The 21,036-nt window shown below is 45.1% G+C and overlaps 1 protein-coding gene across 2 annotated transcripts in view; it reads right to left on the reverse strand.

Annotated features, from left to right (window-relative positions):
• Positions 1 to 12,839: 12,839 nt before the first annotated feature.
• The window catches only part of LOC137427700 (putative GTP-binding protein 6), a 34,275-nt gene continuing 26,078 nt past the window's right edge, over positions 12,840 to 21,036 (reverse strand). Inside the window, exons 9-11 of one of the 2 annotated variants that reach the window (XM_068117375.2) lie at positions 18,953 to 19,101; positions 14,264 to 14,419; positions 12,840 to 14,145 (exon numbers count right to left, since the gene is read on the reverse strand). In XM_068117375.2, the coding sequence (XP_067973476.2) occupies positions 14,013 to 14,145; positions 14,264 to 14,419; positions 18,953 to 19,101 (438 nt within the window). In that variant the 3' untranslated portion in view covers positions 12,840 to 14,012. Of the gene's footprint in view, positions 14,146 to 14,253; positions 14,420 to 18,952; positions 19,102 to 21,036 lie in introns of both variants that reach the window. The other variant, XM_068117376.2, reaches the window with a different exon arrangement.

Consider the following 21,036-nt stretch of genomic DNA (forward strand, 5'->3'; position numbering starts at 1 on the left):
TGGTAGTTTTTACAATGAAGGAAACACGTATCGGGAGTACATACGACATAGCGATTGTGAATGTGACAGCTCTGAGGCATCTTTCGCTTCGCATCGAATTGTTCATGACATTCATTCATTCATTTAATGATCATTACGCTCATTCTTACGCTCATTAAACGTTCATTAAACGATTACGAAAATAAAAAGGAAAAACATTACGAAATTACGTTCACACCGTCACATCAAACACCACCGAGAACACAAACATCGTCACAAACGTTACGTAATTCAAACCGTGAACACATCGAATATTGGAGAGCCCATTGCCCAAATTTGAAACACGATGGAATAATATTCACCGATATGAACAGTGATGCGGCTTTTATTGAAATTCTACAAATGCTGTTTAGATTTTGATGATTTGCGTGTGATATGATTTAACGGATGTTTATATAAATCGTTTAAAATAAAAAAAGCCTTCAATTTCTGATATTTTGCCTTTTCATTTGGGCCTCCCAATTGAAGCCCCGCCCGTATGGCGGGTACCGTTGCTAGTTCTGAAAATTTCGTGTCCGTCGGACTAACAGTTGCAGAGGAGTTTTTGTTTTATTCATACTGATCAGATCAAGCGTTGTACTTGTCGAATTATGACGTCATAATTAAGGCACCAATGACATCAACATATCTTATTCCCCATGGTGAATACTTGACAATGAGCCATGTTTCAATTTTTTCCATTGAGCGGTTTGGGAGATATAGAGGTGTAACTTTTTTCCAAGATGGCGTCCGTACCACGTGACATATGACGTCATAATTATGAATATAATAATTATACAGGCGGAGGCGCTTTGATGGTAAAATTGTGTCAATCGGACCAACGGTTGCCGAGAAAATGAATTTTTAAAATGCAGACACGTATGGCACACGGCACACGTACAGCACACGGAACACGGCACACGTATGCAACTAAATGCTTAACCCCGCCTTTCGCTTCGTGAGCGCAGCGTAATGAATAAACAACGAGGAGGGGGGGGGGGGGGGGAGGGGTATTCCATCCAACTGTCTGTCAGTGACGCCATCTTCTCCGAAACAGTTGTTCAGATATTCATCAAACTTGGTGGTTATGATCGTCACGTGGCAAGAAGGTACGAGAGCAGTATTATTTTGGCCCCGCCCCCTCGGGCGGGATCAAAAGGAGAAATACTGCCGAAAACCAGTCAATTTGGGGTTCATGGTGCTGAGAACCAGTCAATGTGGGGTTCATGGTGCTGAGAACCAGTCAATGTGGGGTTCATGGTGCTGAGAACCAGTCAATGTGGGGTTCATGGTGCTGAGAACCAGTCAATGTGGGGTTCATGGTGCTGAGAACCAGTCAATGTGGGGTTCATGGTGCTGAGAACCAGTCAATGTGGGGTTCATGGTGCTGAGAACCAGTCAATGTGGGGTTCATGGTGCTGAGAACCAGTCAATTTGGGGTTCATGGTTCTGAGAACCAGTCAATGAGGGGTTCATGGTGCCGAGAACCAGTCAATGAGGGGTTCACGGTGCTGAGAACCAGTCAATGTGGGGTTCATGGTGCCGAGAACCAGCCAATGTGGGGTTCATGGTGCTGAGAACCAGTCAATGTGGGGTTCATGGTGCTGAGAACCAGTCAATTTGGGGTTCATGGTGCTGAGAACCAGTCAATGAGGGGTTCATGGTGCTGAGAACCAGTCAATGTGGGGTTCATGGTGCTGAGAACCAGTCAATGTGGGGTTCATGGTGCTGAGAACCAGTCAATGTGGGGTTCATGGTGCTGAGAACCAGTCAATGTGGGGTTCATGGTGCTGAGAACCAGTCAATGTGGGGTTCATGGTGCTGAGAACCACGTCAATGTGGGGTTTATGGTGCCGAGAACCAGTCAATGTGGGGTTCATGGTGCTGAGAACCAGTCAATGTGGGGTTCATGGTGCCGAGAACCAGCCAATGTGGGGTTCATTGTGCTGAGAACCAGTCAATGTGGGGTTCATGGTGCTGAGAACCAGTCAATGTGGGGTTCATGGTGCTGAGAACCAGTCAATGTGGGGTTCATGGTGCTGAGAACCAGTCAATGTGGGGTTCATGGTGCTGAGAACCAGTCAATGTGGGGTTCATGGTGCTGAGAACCACGTCAATGTGGGGTTTATGATGACGAGAACCAGTCAATGTGGGGTTCATGGTGCTGAGAACCAGTCAATGTGGGGTTCATGGTGCTGAGAACCACGTCAATGTGGGGTTCATGGTGCCGAGAACCAGTCAATGTGGGGTTCATGGTGCTGAGAACCAGTCAATGTGGGGTTCATGGTGCTGAGAACCACGTCAATGTGGGGTTCATGGTGCTGAGAACCAGTCAATGTGGGGTTCATGGTGCTCACAACCAGTCAATGTGGGGTTCATGGTGCTGAGAACCAGTCAATGTGGGGTTCATGGTGACGAGATTCTGAGCACCTCCATGAGGTTTCATTTTTCTGTTTTTATTTTGATGAATGTTTGGGGGAGGGGGGGGGAGCAAGAGGAGGACAGGGGGGAGAGGTAAGGCCCATGGGAAGGATTTTTTTTTTTTTTTTTTGTATACTGAATCGAGGCTCGTGAAAGAGCTGACATTTACTTCACAAACAAATCAACCAGACAAACAAAATAAAGAAAAAGAGGGAGCGGAAGACAAGAGAATGGGAAGCACGCAAACACTTGAGAGCACACAACATTTAAGAGAAGGGAGATGTGTGGGAGGGAGAGGGCTTGGGGGGAGGAGGCGTGGGAAGGGGGGGGGGGGGTGGGAGAAGTATAAAACACAAGGACACCAAGGACTTCCAGGACAGAAGTTGGTATTTCAAAAAGTGGAATTGGGGTGAAATTATCGGGGATAGAAAATATCAAGGTTTTGGATGGGGGAAGATAAGAGATGGTGGTGAACAGCTGTTTTAAAGACCTGGAGGGTGGAGTGGGATTGAAGAGAGTGAGGGAGCTTGTTCCAGAGGCGGGAGAAAAGAGGAATGAAGGAGTGAAGGTGAGCAGGGAGTCTTGATTTTAGCAGTTTAACCACAAGAGGGTTGCAGGCAGATCTTGTGCGACCTGTAGGAATATTTGTGGGACAGAGCCCAGAGAGAGCTGGGGGGGAAGGCCAGAGAGGAGTCGGTAGAAGACGGAAAGACCACCAACCTGCCTGCGGTGAGTGAGTGAGAGGCCCTTGGAGTTAGCTTCATCGCGGGAGATTCCAATGATTCTGAATGCTTTGCTTTCAACAGCGTGAAGGCGAGCTAGGTGTGAGGCAGGAGCACCAGCCTAGAGGGGAGAGCAGTATTCCATTGAGCTGCGGATGAAAGCCTTGTACGTGGTGAGGAGCTCAGGTGTGCCAAGGAAGGACTTCGCACGACGGAGGATGCCCAGTCGGCGACTGGCTTTGGAGGCCAGATTTGAAATGTGGTTTTCCCAGGAAAGATCATGGCAGATAGTGAGACCCAAAAGTTTGAGTGACAGAACTTCTTGGAGAGGATTATTCAGAAAGTAGATGGGAGGGTTGTCCAGTCGGTCTTTTCGGAGAGACATCGTAAGAGTGTGAGATTTGTCAGGATTGAAAGACATGTTCCACTTGTTTGCCCAGTCTGTGATTTTGTCCAGGTCTGCAGAGAGTGAGGAGGCTGCAGACTGCCGATCTGAGGGATGAAGAATGGAGCGACAGAGAGTGGAGTCATCAGCAAAGAGATAGAGAGGATTTTCAAGAGAGTCGGAGAGATCATTGATGAAGACCAGAAAAAGCACAGGGCCCAGAACACTGCCTTGGGGAACTCCAGCCAGAATAGGAAGAGGAGATGAGAGAAACCCATTCAGGGCCACACGTTGTCTACGACGAGAGAGGAAGATCCTGTCTATACTCGAAATGAGGGAAATCCTGTCTATATTCCCAGGTCTCTACTACTACACGAGCCTGAGAGGGGGCGGACCGTTCACAACCTCACATGGAAACAAACAGGACAACAAGAGACAACGAGGTCGTGACCGTTCACTACGCGAATCAAGTGATTGAAATGTGCGCTTTATATGCCGGAGAGGCGGACGTCGTAGAGGACACGTCCTCTGATCCATCCCGCCGTTTGTACTTTCTTTCCCTCTCTGTACCGTCTCCGTCCCTCAGTTGAGCGTCACATCGAGCTCACTCGAGTTTCTCTCATTGCGGATTTATTTGAGTAATTCTCCAAAAGGAAATATTCGAATAACTTTCCGTTAATAATCTTCAAACAAGCTCAAAAGTTGTTAAAATCACAACTCAAATCAGCCATTTAACACTTCGAAGGTATTCTGACCTGTTCCTTCCTCTCGATCAAACCCCTTCTGTTTACATATGATATTTGCTTCTTTTGAAGGACGACATAACTCACAGTTAGGCAATTAATTTAATTGGACGTTTATAACTTTCACTATTTCATCGATTTCGACTCATTACTCACACAACTGAGCGAGGGGCGTGGCATAACGATTTCAACGGTCAGCGAGGGGCGTGGCTTAACGATTTCAACGGTCAGCGAGGGGCGTGGCTTAACGATTTAAACGCACAGTGAGGGGTGTGGCTTAACGATTTCAACGCAGTCAGCGAGGGGCGTGGATTAACGATTTCAACGCAGTCAGCGAGGGGTGTGGCTTAACAATTTCAACGGTCAGCGAGGGGCGTGGCTTTGCCGTTTCCAGGCAGTCTACGCGTCCTTAACGACAACCAAGCTTTTGAACATCATGTATTTGCCATTGGCAATAAGCTTGGTATCGCTTGGCAAGCCAGCCGTTCCTTATAAACCGTTTCTTTGGAGTGCTTGCTTGAGTGTTTAAAATCAGGGGAGCCACTTGGCGAGCGCTTTACAAGCTTATCGAGTTATGGAACACTTCTGCAGACATGTGGGAGGGTCGCAGCTCGCAGAGCGTTTCCAAATACTTAATCTATAAACTACTTTCGATTACGATGGAAAATGCAGAAACCAGAACGGCACTCAGTAGAGAGCGCACCTCCACCTGGTTGGCCATATCACTCGATGTTGAAGAATCACTTAACATATTATACTAGCCGGATCCAGATCTTCACCAAAATTGAATCGATTCTTCCTTGTCACACACACAATCTGTCCAACAAGTTTTGTCCAAATCCATACATAACTTTTTGAGAAATCCTGCTATGTATCGTTTTTGGCCCTATCTCCCAATGGTGAAGAATCACTTTAAAAATTAAAGTCCTCATATCCGAATCCATATTCAGATCTTCACCAAAATTGAATCGATTCTTCCTTGTCAGACACCCAACCGGTCCACCAGGCTTTGTCCAAATCCGTCCACAACGTTTTGAGATATCCTGCTATGTATCGTTTTTGGCCCGATTTCCCACTGGTGAAGAATCACTTTAAAATTCTAGTGGCCGAATCCGAATCCGGATCTTCACCAAAATCGAATCATTTCGTCCTTGTCAAATACGCTACATCTCTGCCAAATTTCGTCCGAATATTTTGTTCACAGACAAACGGACAGAGAAACAGATAAGGGTGAAAACATAACCTCCGTCCACCTTTGGTGGCGGAGGTAAACATGTTCTCATCTTTCAAACGAATGCACACGAAACTCTTCCTCTGCTGTCCACAACTGAAACACTCATGGACCCCCAGGGCAGGAATTCCTAAGGCCTGATTGCTAGATCCACTCGGGGCAGAAACTTGTGGAGACCCTAAGGGTGGGGATTCCAGAGGGCATTGGACTGTGTTTGGTGGAATCACTGGGGTCTCATTGGTGCAACTCCTGGCGGCAGAGACCGTTGTGCTCTGTGATTGGTGGAATCACTGGGGTCTCATTGGTGCAACTCCTGGCGGCAGAGACCATTGTGCTCTGTGATTGGTGAGTTTCGGAAGGCTGACACAGAGGGGGTTGGGTGTAAAACCCTGACCCCAACACTAAACATGCTGAGTCTCTATCTCAATTAGTCCTCTGTCATTGAGTCTGATGCTATCTTGGACCAGCTCACAATCTCAGGCTTGGATCCACTGGCGCCCTGACCACCACTCCACTTGTAGCCACTGGCTCACTCTGACTCTGGCCCACACTCTGACTCACTCTTCCCTTGGTGATGCGCAGCATTGTGCATGTTCTGAAGAACACAAAGCTGGAGCTTGTCCGCTTCATGCTCTTCAGTTTGCGCTTTTCCCTCTATCTTGCCTAGTTCTTGTTTGTGTGTGTGTGTGTGTGTGTGTGTGTGTGTGTGTGTGTGTGTGTGTGTGTGTGTGTGTGTGTGTGTGTGTGTGTGCATGTGGAGCCGAAGGGGAAAATAAGGCGGTTGTCTTGTGTTTGTGTGTGTGTTGTGTGCGTTATGTGTGTCTGTATGTTGTGTGTGTTTGTTGTGTGGTATGTGTGTCTATGTGTTGTGTGTGTTATGTGTCTGTATGTGTGTTGTGTGGGTGTGTCTGTGTGTGTGTGTGTTGTGTCTGTATGTGGTCTGTGTCTGTGTCTGTGTGTGCGTGTGTGTTCGTACAGCCGAAGGGTAAAATAAGGCGGTTGTCTTGTGTTTTTCTGTTCGGTATTCGTGTTTACCATATCTTGCACAGGTAATTTATTTCTATTATAAGCATCGACTTGTCTCGTATTACCACCATTTTGTCACGCCAACAATCAGATTCATTGGGGGTTCGAGAAGGGTTAAATTAATTGAAATCCTGTTCTTTTGACTGTTATGGTAAAAAAAAATTCACCGTACCACAGGCTGCTCAGCATCAACTTGGGGGAAAAGTCGCAACGTGCTCAGCGTGTGTTGGTTGGTAACTGCTCAGGTGTGATTGCTTTCTGTTGGGAAGAAATCAACTGATCTTCCTTTTTTCCAAAAGCAAAACCATTGGAAACTGATAGTTTTGAATGATTGTTTCCTTTCTTACTCTGCGCTCTCGAAGCAAAAAATGGGGTTAAGCATTTGGTTGTGTTCGTACATACATACGCATGTCATACGTGTGTCTGGATTTTATAAATTCATTTTCTCAGCAACCACTGGTCCAATTGAGACAATTTTCAGCATAGTATGTGTCTACTCATGGACAATTTTTTTAGTGATAATTATAACATCATAGGTCACGTGATACTGACTGGCACCATGTTGTTTAAATTCCTTTATTCATTTTATCGGCAACTGTTAGTGCGATTGACAACATTTTCATGATAGTATGTGTCTACTCATGTAAAAATTTTAGTGATAATTATGACGTCATAGGTCACATGGGATGAGCGCCATCTTGGAAAAACCGAAAAACTTTGGACCTCTATATCTCTGAAACTGCTCCATGGAAAAATTTGAAATATGGCTCACTGCAAAGAACTCCAGATGAGGATTAAGTGTTGTTAATGATGATGTCATTGGTGCCTTCATTATGACGTCATAATCAGACAAGTACAACACTTAGTTCGATCAGTTTGAAATTTATTGAGCATGATTTACGCAAAAATTATATTGGAGAATAAAATTTATGATGTAATTGGTCGTGGTCTGGCAGCCATATTGGATGAAAATCCCTTAAAAACAAAAGAGTTGGCTGGCACCAAGTTGACTGTGTGGGGAAAGTATTCCATGAATACTATCTAGTTTTTTTTTGTATTAATGACCTTCAACAAAACTTAAACAAGTCATTTTTTTATTTTCAATATGAATAATATAGGCATTGATGGTTCAACACATTGCTCTACCACAATAAAATTAACACTCCTGGCTGTAAACAAACTACGTTAACAATATATGGCATCAACACAATCAAATATATATATTGTCCTGTGATTCCCCTCGGTGAAGACCAGGAAATCACGAATAGCCAAAGCGAGCGTTAACCCTTTGAGTACGGATGACGTCCAGTGCCGCAACCCGCGAAAACGTTTTGTGTACGGGTGATGTTACTAAACGTCATCCATTATACCTATAAATAGATCGTCAGTAGGTGGTTGCATTCCCGTACCAAAATGCCAAATTCATCCCGTACCGGGGGTATTTTTATAAATAAAAAAAAGCCCGTACTCAAAGGGTTAATGGAGGCGTTCAATTCAAATAGCGGACTTTACTAGATATATGCGCAGGGGCAGAAAGAGAAGAAGAAGAAGCTTTTACCTGAGCGATCCGCCGAGCAGTCTTCACCCTGCAAAAATAACTCACACGAAAACCCGAGCTTAAAATGTACAGGGAAAAATAAAAGGATTTATTTACGGAACCCGATAAGGAAACGCGCCGGTTACTAAATATCCTAAATGGAGCGCTCCCACACCAGACGAATAACACAGACACAGGAGAATATAATAGATGGTATTCATAGAATACTTACCCTGCGCAGTGAACTTGGTGTGAGCCAACTCTTCCATTTTTGAACGTTTCATATTTTTTGATCCAATATGGCTGCAAGACCACGTGGGCGATGACATAATAAATGTATTGTTGCGGATCTCAGCGCCGGCCTTTTCCCCTTACCAAGGGGGGATTAGTCCCCTTGTCTTTGACTAGCCGACGGGACCTGGGACCTATGACGTCCTTCCCGGACAGCGTGAAGTAGGGTCGTAGGACTAATCACTAATACCTAATTACTCGCGCTGCACAGAAACGAGGAAACAAGCCCCGCACGAATCATGGGTGTTGGTGGATACGCCGAGCGGTAGCGAACCCGTGACCCGAGCCGTTATCAATGACTAGACCCCGATCCAAGCGGTTCTTAATCATGCCACGCTTACCCAATGATGGAAATCACAGAAACGGTCGAATTAGAAGAAAAGGAATAACAAGATTTATTTACACGATGTACAATAATCAGAAGAAGACACAGTGCAGCCTTAATCACAGTCTTAACTTATTCCCTGGACAAACGGGCCCGTTCACACTCAGACACTCTCACACGGGGTTTGCAGACGAACAGGTCAGCACGTCCAGGGATGGCGTCTGGGCAGCTCTTCCTCCGGTACCCAGCTCGCACCGCGAAGTAGATGAAACAGATGGCAGGAGCTCTCCACGTGTCGTTGGCGCGCACGGGATAATTACGGGGCGAACGGTAGGGCTGGGCTCTGGCGGTTAATCACTCGCAGGCTGCATATGTAATAAGCGAATAGGCGCTAACAATGCGCTTCTCAATTCCTTCAAGTCCTCCGACAAATCCTCTTGATACTGTCGTGTGCACGCCAGCCCTTTTCATACGAGTGCTCCGAGTCCTTTCTCATAAGTCCTCTTAAAGGCAGTCCTCCAACAAGTCCTGTTCAAGGGCTTTGTGCGAAGGCTTATATAGCCCCCCGCAGCGAACCTTCTAGCATTTGCTAGACGCGCCCTTACCACGCCCTATCACGCCATGCCCACAGAGCCCTGGTGGGCTGATGGCCCTTACCGTCATTGCCTCTGACGTGCTGCTTCATGCCGCCACACCCCGACCCTGCGCTCTTCCCTCTTTTCAGGCCTACCTCGTGTCATTTGACTAGTTCGAGCGAACAAAGGGCAGCTAATGCTGCTGGCAGCCAAAGCGTAACACACGGAGGGATCAGCCAAAATGGGGGGCAGGATCGAGTTTGCCCATCGGTGGAATTAGAGGGTGGCCGCAAAATGAAAAGGACCTAAGCTCATTTTTTTACACAACGCAGATATTACAAGGGAAATGGCCTACTCTTACACATACTATGACATAACTAATACTCTAAGTGGGCCTACGTGTTACTTGTGGACTAACTATGGGGGGCAAACCTTTGACCTTTAATGATGTCATATTTACAAATCCCAAAACCGTATCACTATATTCTCTAAATAATTGTTGCATAGATCATGCTCAATAAATTTCAAACTGATCAGACTAAGCGTTGTCCCTGTCGAATTATGACGTCATAATTATGGCACCAATGATGTCATCATGAACAACACCTATTCCCCATATGGAGTTATTTACAATGAGCCACGTTTCAATTTTTAAAATGCTGACAGGGCACACACTTTACTTTACTGAATTGCAGACACAAATGTTATATTTTCGTCAAAAATTGTCGGAATTTCGCCAAATCTGTTTTGGTCGTGTGTTAATACACCTCAGCGATTGACAAATCTGAAATCAGAATTTTATTTGAGGTCAAAATGACCCCGTGAGGTCGCTCCGTACTTTGCCTGCTCGTCATGTGCAGCGTGATAATTAATTCCATGCCCACTCTGGAAGACTGTTCTTCTTCATGCGATAACAACTTCTAGCTTACAGACCGTACATCCACACATCTTGAAAGTTTCCACACTTGTTACACTTCATTACCTCCACTATAATATAAAGTTTCACGTCGATCAATGAAGCGGTTCAAGAGTTATACATTTTCAAATATTTTCATTTAATTATTTATATCTGCCAAACCACGCCACCTATCGCAAATTCCAAAAGGTCATTTTAGTGGAATTATATACTGAACACATTTGTGAAGTTTCCCCTCGTCAGAATCAAAAATGAGGGAGGAGCTAGGTTTTAAAAGTTTATGCCTAAAAACGTCATAACTCCAAAACCATGTGACGCATGATGTCATGCTCGGTGACTTTTTTGTTCGTCATGGGTATGCGATTCTGCCTGCAAAGTTTGGCCTCGATCTGTTCAGTCATTTTGGAGAAAATTGGATTTTCGTGGTTTTTCAGGCTTCTCACTGAAAACAATATGGCGGCCGAACCACGTGACCTACGACGTCATTATAATCTTATTTCTGCATCAATGTATTTTATACATTGATGAAGATGCTCAAGAAATTTCATCCTGATCGGATAAAGGTTTTTACTTGTCGAATTATGACGTCATAACGGCAGCACCTATGATGTCATCATTCACATATGTTATTCCACATGGAGAGTTCTTTGCAATGAGACCTGTCTCAATTATTTATGTGCAGCGGTTTTTGAGATATAGAGGTGCAACGATTTTTCCAAGATGGTGCCCGTACCACGTGACCTGTGACGTCATCATATTCACTAAAATATTCTACAGCAGGAGGCCCTCCTGTGGTGAAAATTTCATGTCAATCGGACCAACGGTTGCCGAGAAAGTGAATTTTTAAAATGCTGACACGGCACACACTTTATTTTCCTGAAATGCAGTCACGCACATACGTACCCGAATGCTTAACCCCACTTTTCGCTTCGCGAGCGCAGGGTAATTACAGTAGCCTGCAGAGAAAAAACTATACCAAAGGGACGTATAAAAATTGCATGGCTCATGATTGGTAGTTTACATGGGGCAGTGAATATGGATGTGATTGGAGTGCTTGAATTAGCTCGAGGAGGAAGAAGAGGATAGGATTATGACATTTCACCGACGTGCATTGAGAATCTTCGAGGATAGATGCAATTCTCTAGAGAAGTATGACAATATCAAATTTGTCCGGAGTTACAGACTCTCGAAGGAATCATTTCGTTGGCTGCTCAATCTAATGTAAGATGACCTGGATCAACCTATGTTGAGAAGCATTGCGCTGAATCCCCTCCAACAATAATTGACTGTGGCGCTGCGATGCAAATTTCATAAATTTGGCCCACAATGTCTGGAGCAGCAGCAGCAACCTCGAGAGATCGGAAATATTAGAACAAGAACCTTGAATAGCCATGGACGACATTGTGATTGAGGGGGGGAAGAGATGGTGTGGGTTTGGCATGCGGCAGGGGCAAATGCAGCGGGGAGGGGGAGGTAGGATGGAATGCATAGTCGGGATAGGGGAAGTGGAAAGCATTGTGGGGAAAGGAGAGGGAGAACGCATTCCAGGGGAAGAGGGACGCAAGTGGGGGTACTTACTGTGAAGGGTTAATGGTCGTGCGGTGGCATTCCCTGCAGATTTATTGTCATGATCCATAATTTTGCCAAAACACAGACATCACAACAGGGATGGAATGATGGGTTAACGAAAGCATGGAGGAAAGTCATGCTATAAGTTTTGGGGGCGATGATCCACGGACCGAGCGTTCGCATGATCTACATACAGGCTTGGGAAAGAAAATGTGTGAAGACATTAATAAGGAAAACACGTATGGTTTTCCTAACGGAGAGACACAGAAAATGAAACGTTTTGAAATCTTAGTACACACTTCCTACGGGAGCAGCAGGAGCAGTCATGTTATTATCCTCTTTGGGGTACATAGATTACAGTAGATCTACACTCGAGTCCATTCATCCGTGATGGATGCCTCCAGGATTCCTCCAAATCGATTTCAGTTTCGTGTTAAACAGCAGTAGCGACTGTTAAAAAAGGCAACCACATGTGTTTGTGGTTTAAAAAATTTTTTACTTCTGGTATGGGTGCCCCCATGAAATGGCCCGATAACCTATTTATACAAGTTAACATGACCTTTGGGAAGAGGCAATATTATTAGTATTAATATTGTTTTGAAATATGGTAATACCATTAATATCATGCTTTTTTTTTTTTCAGATGTTTTGTAGTTACTTTTGTTAGACGCGTCTTTGGGGAAAAACTCCACGATAAGCTATCTTAACACGGATATACACCTTAACATGGATTTCGCCCAAGGCAGAACACCCCCTTGAAGAGAGGGCCAATTAAGTCGCTACAACATCCATCGCGTGACCCTTCGTCTTCCTGTCAAGCTTGGTTGACATTAGATAAGTAAAGACCGAATGGTATCCGGGTCAAATAAATAAATAATCACTCATTTCTGCCTCCATTTTACACTCCCTGTCGACACAGCACTGATGGGTGACCCTCACCTTTTCAATCAGATGAGAAAGGAGTTGGATAAGGACGATACAGACGGGTCAAACCGGAAGCTCTCTTGATAAGTTTGTAATCCGATTCCCTATTTTGTAATGTTATTCTATGGTGTTTGACAGATTTATACAACCATAAAATACAATCATAATTTATTTGCATCAACATTATCCATTTTTCACCTATCGCAGATGAACTTGGCACCCAAACGCGATTTCAGTCTCGGCAAAGGAAAATTAATCTGGCATTTCAGGCATGGAAGAAGTTTCGGGAACTGAGTGGCGTGCTGATGATGAGGGGAGTGTCGTTGAAGCTGAAGGGAAAGGTGTATGCTGCATGTGTGAGAAGTGTTGTGATTTTTGGGAGCGAGACATGGGTAATGAACGTAGAGCAGCAACGAAGGCTGGAAAGGGTGAAAATGCGAATGGTTCGACGGATGTGCGGAGTATCGTTGAGAGAGAGGAAGACAAATGATGAATTGCGAAAGATGATGGGAATATAGCCTGTGATTGATGCTGTGAAGAGGAACAGGTTGAGATGGTTTGGTCATGTGTTGAGGAAGGATGAAAGTGACTGGTTGAGAAGAGTGATGGAAATGAATGTAGAAGGAAGTAGAAGACGGGGAAGACCGAGAAAGACTTGGCTAAAGATGGTGGAAGAAGAAATGCGGGCAAGGGGGTTAACAAGGAGAGATGCAGAAAATAGGGCAAAATGGAGAAGATTGTCATGGGGACCGCTCTAGCAGGGAAAATGGCCTTTAAAATGCATGTTGTTGTTGTTGTATTTCAGGCCTCACGATGAGACTTCAAATGTTGCACACCTCAGGCCCAAATTTCTGATCTCATGTGTAACAAGTTCTGGGTTGAAAAAGAAATAATCAGGTTCGTTTTCCATAAGAGATCGTTTTCGTCATCATCATCATCTCCGGTTTCTGGTGTCAGGTCTCAGGAATCCATCCCAAAAAGGTCAGAACTCTGGCCTTGGATACGTCTACCATCATGACAATTCGCATTGCCAGTTCTTCATGCGACATTGTCAAAAATGTCACAAGAAGAATCTTTTATGAAGCACGTGCTACTTTTCAGTGGGGTAAAAATATAACCAGGCGATTTCTGTGTCCTTCCGCCGGATGTTGCACACACAGGGATTAAAATCAGTTCAGGTTTGGCCTCTCATACCCCAATCCCCAAGCTGAACACAACTCCTCACTTCGCCCACTTGCAAAAACATCTTCCACTTCACTTCAATCTCACTCGTTTTCATGGGATTTGAATGGTTAATTGCTGTCCCACTACTTTTGTTAATATGGTGTATTAATCTTCCGGCAACCCAAAGCGTTGTTTGTATTGCTTCAGGGCAGAACTGGTGATAAGAACAGTGACCTCAGCACTCTCTCCATCAGGCAGTGGAGACACTTCCTGTACTGCAGCCTCTTGGTACAACCACCTGACAAACACACAAACGCCCAAAGTATTATTTTGACATCGGGCACGTACTTCACACATTATATGGTGGAATGGCGCGGTATGGTAAAGGTGAAGGTAAGGAGTGCACCGCAGCATACTGTAGCTGGGGTCCCGAGAGAGCAATACGCAGCATGAGGTGTCGTCTGTGCGTGGCATGAAGCACGGCCCTTTCCAATGTCTGCAGAAGGTCCTCGAAGCCAGCACCCGTGAGTGCAGACACAGGCACGGCCCCTGGAATGGACCGATCTGGCAAGCTACGGGGAGGGGGGGGGGGGGGAGGGGGTGTGTGGAAGAGACAATAGGCACATGGCCAAGAAAAATTAGGTTCCTCCACTCCACTCCACTCCACTCAAGATGGTGAGCCATTGTCATCTCATGCTCCATGATTGTGCTGGCATTCGACAAAATTCAGATTTGAAATCAAAATCTCTCTTGCTCGTGAAAACAAAAATTTGGTGAAAATCTGGTGGCAATTTGAAACCAAGATTAACCCTATATTTACCTGAGAATACCTGGAGGAGCAGGTGTAAATACTTCCAGTATCTCATCACAAATGAGGTGTGATGTCCTGGGAATGCAGCGGCTGCCTGGCTGTCTATATATAGTCTGTTGCAAATTACTTGTGTCAACATCTGCGTGGACTGAGAAGTCCCAACAGGTAGTTGATGCGATTAATGAAAGGGTGTGATTAAATCCGGTTGGCTGGCCTGGTTTGGCTCAAATAAATAAACATTCCAGGGAAATCCATCCATGTTGTTCCTCATTCCAACTTGTGATGTTTTCTCCTCTCAATAATTCCTCCCTCTAGGTTTCTGTCTACTGAATGAATGAATGAAATATGAATGAATGATCGTTTTAAGGCCATTTTCCCCGCTAGAGCGGGGGTTAGCCTTGCGGGCCCCATGACAATCATGGTTCCCTGTTTGAGGCAATGTTTTTATGGCCGGATGCCCTTCCTGACGCCAACCCTTGGTCACGCTCTTACGATGCGCAGGGATACGGTGTACCTATTCTAAACCGGGGTACACACCGTGATCATTCATCCCAGCAAGCTGGTACTCAATTTGCCGACCTCGGAAGGATGACAGGCTGAGTCAACCCCCCTGGTGTTAATTCAGCGATCGACCGGGATTCGAACCCAGGATCCTAGGATCCCAAGCCGGCACCCTAACCGCTAAGCCAAAACCAGGCTCAAACTGTCTACTGAGGTACTCATTCCCTTCTGCATGTCCCTTGCATACCTTTACGAAATATATTGTCCTCTGCGACATTGATTGTGCAATGACCTCTCATTTATTGTCCACCAGACTGTGGTGGAATGGTTAGAGCGTCCGCTCAGAGTCTGGGAGGTCGGTGGTTCAAATCTCGGCCGAATTATACCAAAGACTTTAAAAACGGTATGTGCTGCCTCCTTGCTTGACGTCCAGCATTTAAAAAGATAAGAGCATGGACAATCCCGATAGGTTGGCATCCATGGGGAGGAAGAAGAAATTCCTTCTTAGGAAATGCGTGAGAAATGTGGAGCCATTGTTGTGACATTACCGGTACCCAGATTGTCCCGGGAAGTGACGGCACTTCTCCCAAGCTCAGTGGCTGTTTGTCTCATCTAAGGTCCCATGCTGTGTCATGTATTCATCTGTATGTCCGTGTGTGAGATGTGTGTGGCAGCTGCACTGCAAGCCTTAGATACTGCAAAAAGAAAAAGGAAAAAGAAGCTTTTCCATAAGCCTCAATCTTCCTATTTAAAGGGGTAGGATATGGAAAGGCAAACTGAGAATCGGGGTGACGGAAGTTGAGAGTCTGAGGGTAATGAAGACCCTAAACGTGCTTGGAGCTGATGAATGACAAATCATTGGACAAAAGGCATTTTAATTCAAGTCCACACATGCAAGCATGCACCAAGCATGACAAACGCACAGGTAACGAAGAGAGGAGGAACATGAAAAATGATGCTAACAATTGATGTCTTCCTTTTTTGAGCTTCCTGTAACCCATGCAAAACAATGTCGAGTAAGAAATTACATTTGCATCCAGGCAGGTGTCGGATTCAAAGTGGAGTGTCTGTCTGCAACTCGTCTGGTCATTTCATCCGAAGCTTGTTAAATGTATAAAAGTCCAGGTGCCCACAGCACCGCGGCTGGCAGTTGGAAGGGTAGCAATGCCATATTTGAATAGTCACATTTAAATCTCAGTATTCCTCCTCCCAGTCCCTTGCTGCCGATTGTCTCAGCTGTTGCCCCTATCAATCATAACCTCAATCTCATCCTCCATTGATGCTCCAACAACTTTGTCTCCTTTAATCAGTCCAAGGCTAAAAACCCTCCTTTTATCCAAAAAGATCAACAAAGCCACCCCTACTCATGTCCAGCTCTCAACTCCAGCAGTCCTCTATTAATATGCTCACGGTCACAATCTCAGGAAATCCCTCCTGCAGCCTTCACATCCTCAATAGCACAAAATATTCCTCTTCAGAGCTTGCAAACGCTTCACCTCTCATCAGCTTCTTACACTCTACAAGTCCTAAGTCAGACTCTCATGTCTGAGGCAGCGCTCCTCCATCAGTCCAGTCATCCGTATCCTGGATCACGTCCATGCCGAGGCTGTCCAACTGATTAACCATCTTACTTTCTCGAGCCATCTCCAACATTCGGCCCACTGTTGAGAAAGCCCTTCCTTGTGACTCTTCAATGGCTACAACCAGAGTCAGGAACTCAGAACTAAAAAAAATAAAGGAGTGTCAGGTACTCTAAAACTACTGGAATGACCACCTCAAAGTCCTGAACTTAACATAGTTTATTTTAATTGGGATTATGAATTAAATTATGGGAATCATTGCAGAATCCCTGGTGTTGGGCTAGCGGCTAGGGTGCCAGCTTAGGATCCTAGGATCCTGGGTTCGAATCCCGGTCGATCGCTGAATTAACGCCAGGGGGGTTGACTCAGCCTGTCATCCTTCCGAGGTTGGCAAATTGAGTACCAGTTCGCTGGTAATTCCCTGTGTGTCGTAAAAAGGCGACAAACAGGGTTGGCGGCAGGAAGGGCATCCGGCCGTAAAACATTGCTTCAAAAAGGGGACCGTAAAACAACAACAACCACGGTCCCCGAAAAAGGCCAACCCCCGCTTGCGGGGAAAAATGGCCTCTAAAGGTGTTTTTATTTACTTATTTAAATCATTGCAGAATGCATGGAACACAAGCTTCCGATGGAATTTCTCCAGCAATTGCAGGAAAGTATTCCCAAAACGGATATCTACTGTTTTGCATGAGAACGTGGTCACACCAATTATTGAAATACACGTTTTAGAAAAAAATACCAGACTAGAAAGTAGAATTTGACATGAATGCGTCAATACAGCACGGATATGCCTCTGCCCACAATACATGTCAACCCAGCGTTACGTTTGATATTAATTAAAGGGAGAGAGAGGGTGTGTGAGAGAGAGAGAGAGGAGAGAGAGAGAGAGTATGAGAGAGAGAGTGTGAGAGAGAGAGAGAGAGTGTGAGAGAGAGAGAGTGTGAGAGAGAGAGAGAGAGTGTGAGAGAGAGAGAGAGGGAGAGAGAGTGTGAGAGAGAGAGGGAGAGAGAGTGTGAGAGAGAGAGAGTGTGAGAGAGAGAGAGTGAGAGAGTGTGAGAGAGAGAGAGAGAGTGAGAGAGTGAGAGAGAGAGAGTGTGAGAGAGAGTGTGAGAGAATGTGAGAGTGTGAGAGTGTGAGAGTGTGAGAGTGAGAGACTGAGAGACTGAGAGAGTGAGAGAGAGAGAGCGAGTGAGTGAGAGTGAGAGAGCGAGAGAGAGAGAATGAGAGTGAGAGAGAGAGTGTGAGAGTGAGAGTGTGAGAGTGAGAGAGAGAGAGAGTGAGAGAGTGTGAGAGGGAGAGAGAGAGAGAGAGACAATAAAGAAGTAGAAGAGGGAGAAACATCAGTTGCCTCCAACTCAAGTTAAGATCTGCAAAATTATTTCCAAATGGCACATGACCTTTGACCCAATGAACCCAAAATTTAGTCAGTTCATCTATGTATTACACATATGAGTGTGTAATACTTGTGCCAAGTTTGGTTGAAATCCCTTCTGTGGGTCACAAATTATTATGGAAACAAAAATAATTTCGATTAAAGGTCACATGACCTTTAACCTTTACAATCTCACTTTAACGCAAAATCAAATCAGTTCATCTTTGCATCATAATACTTCTACCAAGTACAGTAGTTTCCAAGTTATCACGGGAACGAAAATCTGCTGCGCACATGCGGACGCATAGCAGATATATGAAGTGTCAGATTTTTCAGACAAGGATTTTGATTCAACCAATTATGGCTGGAATATCACTTCACCAATGACATCGCCATCACCCTATATACCCCACGGGGAGTTGATGACATATGCAAAGCTTCAACTTTTTTCGTTAAGCAGTTTCGGAGATGTCCCAATTTTTTCCCTTTAATCCAATATGGCTGTCATACCATGTGACCTATGACATCAGTTATCAATGAAATATTCTCCATGGGGTGCCCTCCTATGTTTAAAGTTTTGTATTGATCAGACAGGCGGTTGCAGAGAAAACAAAAATAAGCGAAAATATATAGATGTGGATGGACGGACGCACACACTGCAGTCGTCTCGCAACACCTTCAGGGCAAGACGAACAACACGACCAAACTTGGAGAGGAGCTCCTTGCAGTTTGTCTATCTAGAACTTCAGCAGGTATTTTTTAAAGTTTTGCCATGAGGGTGTCCAACTAGCGAGTCTAGAACACATCTGCAAGTTCAGTGAATGAGGACAAAACAGCTTACCCTGGCAAGAGATCAATCTTGTTCTGCACCTCGATCACAGAGTGCAGCAGCGCTGGTGGTAAACCAAGTTGCTGGAGGACTTGATTCACCGTGGCACACTGATCATTTCGGTCAGGGTGGCTCATGTCTCTCACGTGCAGAATGACATCCTGTTCCACAGCAAAAAAAGGAAAGAAAAAATACAAATGTACTTATGAACTGTCAGAGGTGCACGAGCAGAGAAGGGATGATGGAGAACAGAAAGTCTCCAGATATAGACAACGCATGGTGAAAGACAGGCTCATTGTATTACAGTCAATTGTTGTCTATATTTCAATAGTTTTCAGTTTGCAAGAACACAACACAACACCTGATGAGATGTCACTGGCTTTGACACCAATAGTTTTTTTTTATTACAGACCCGGGGCCTCAAAAAGCTACATATATCGAACAAACAGTCGAGCATAAATTGCATCAGCTGTGCAAATAAATGTGCAATGTTGCTCCGAGCTCGCCGGGTCGATGACAGAAGATGCCATTTGCATTTTTGACGCCTTAATCCCCCATTTAGAATCCCGTGTGGGCACGGGCAACTTGCTAGTTTGTACAACGCGCATTTAATTGCTGCCGGCCAAGAATGACCTCGATAAGAGCATGGAGTCAAATATACCTTTTGCTGGATGTCACAGGACCATGATCATTACCCAAGTGAACCCAATGATGCACCAAACGTCATAAAATTACTTTATCACCTCTTTTGGGCTGGCAGGATGGCCGAAAGGTATGCACAAAAGGTATGCTCAGGTATGGTATGCTCACGTATGGTATACCACGAAAGGTATGCTCAGGTGAGTACCTGAGCCATCTAGCCTAGGTTTGAATCTTGGCCCAGCTACAAACTGTCATCCTGATGTCTCGTAGACAGAGCGATTCAGCAACGTGTGTAGTCCAACGGACGGACGTTAAACAGGCTGTCCCGTCTGCCGGCATTAGTTGGTGGACGTTAAAGATCCAACCGTGTCCTTCACGGAATTGTAGGAGAACCCTCGCCGGCACCATGGCCAAATTCCAAATTCCTGCCATAACTTACAGGGGGCCCTGCATCAGTGGCACAGCTGCGCTCTGAGTAATGATACAAACAACATCCACAAGCTGCACACAAAATGAATAATCAAATCGCCTCTTTTAACAAAATCGTTGTCGCAGCAAAGAAATGGAACAGAGTTGCGCATTTCAGTTTCAACAACGATGTAACGTCCGTGACTTACACAACGTTCGATCATTGTCCCACCAAGTTGTACAACTATAACTGAGGGAAGTCATCCAAAATCAGCGTACACAAGCGTACTGCTAAACCACCCATTTGCACACATTATAATTGGTTATAACAGAGTTGCGTAGCATTCCTCAACAGTCTTCAACAAAACTCTTATTAAAATTATACTGAAGGCGCTGCAAATACTTTGCTCATCTTTAGGTTATTTCTCAGTAACCGTGGGGGAAATAACCATCAGTCCCCCACGGGTGTTTTAATGGCGTAGCCGTCTGGAACACCATCTGGAGCAGCGTTTGTCTGTCCGTCCAGTGTACGTATGTCCTTTACGCTGGCATTTTGTGGGTTTATTCTCTTTAAAATTCGTTTTCTCTGCAACCGTTGGTCCGATTGACACAAAATTTTCATCATTACTCCCGCCAGGGAGTAATGCATTCGATCGTGTCCGTCTGTGTGTGTGTGTGTATGTGTGTGTGTATGTGTGTTCGTATGTTTGTGTGTTTGTGAACAAGATATCTGGAAAAGTTATGAACGGATTTGGATGAAAGTTGGTGGGATGATTGCCCTTGGGATAAGGAAGAATTGATTAGTTTTTGGTGAAGCTCAGGATATTATTCCGGATCCAGGAACTTTTTGAAGGATTTTTTACCATTGGAAGATAGGGCTCAGCAGCGGCCACCCACGGCGGGAGTATGCGCTCTACTGAGTGGCGTTCTAGTTTCACCATGAAAATGCCTCCTCCTGTATAATTTTAAATGAGAATTATGATGTCATAGGTCATGTGTTATGGGCGCCATCTTGGGAAAACCGAAAAACGTTGCACCTCAAAATC

Source organism: Myxine glutinosa, chromosome 5 (genome assembly GCF_964187855.1).
Source record: "Myxine glutinosa chromosome 5, kmMyxGlut1.1, whole genome shotgun sequence".
Classification (NCBI taxonomy): Eukaryota; Metazoa; Chordata; class Myxini; order Myxiniformes; family Myxinidae; genus Myxine; species Myxine glutinosa.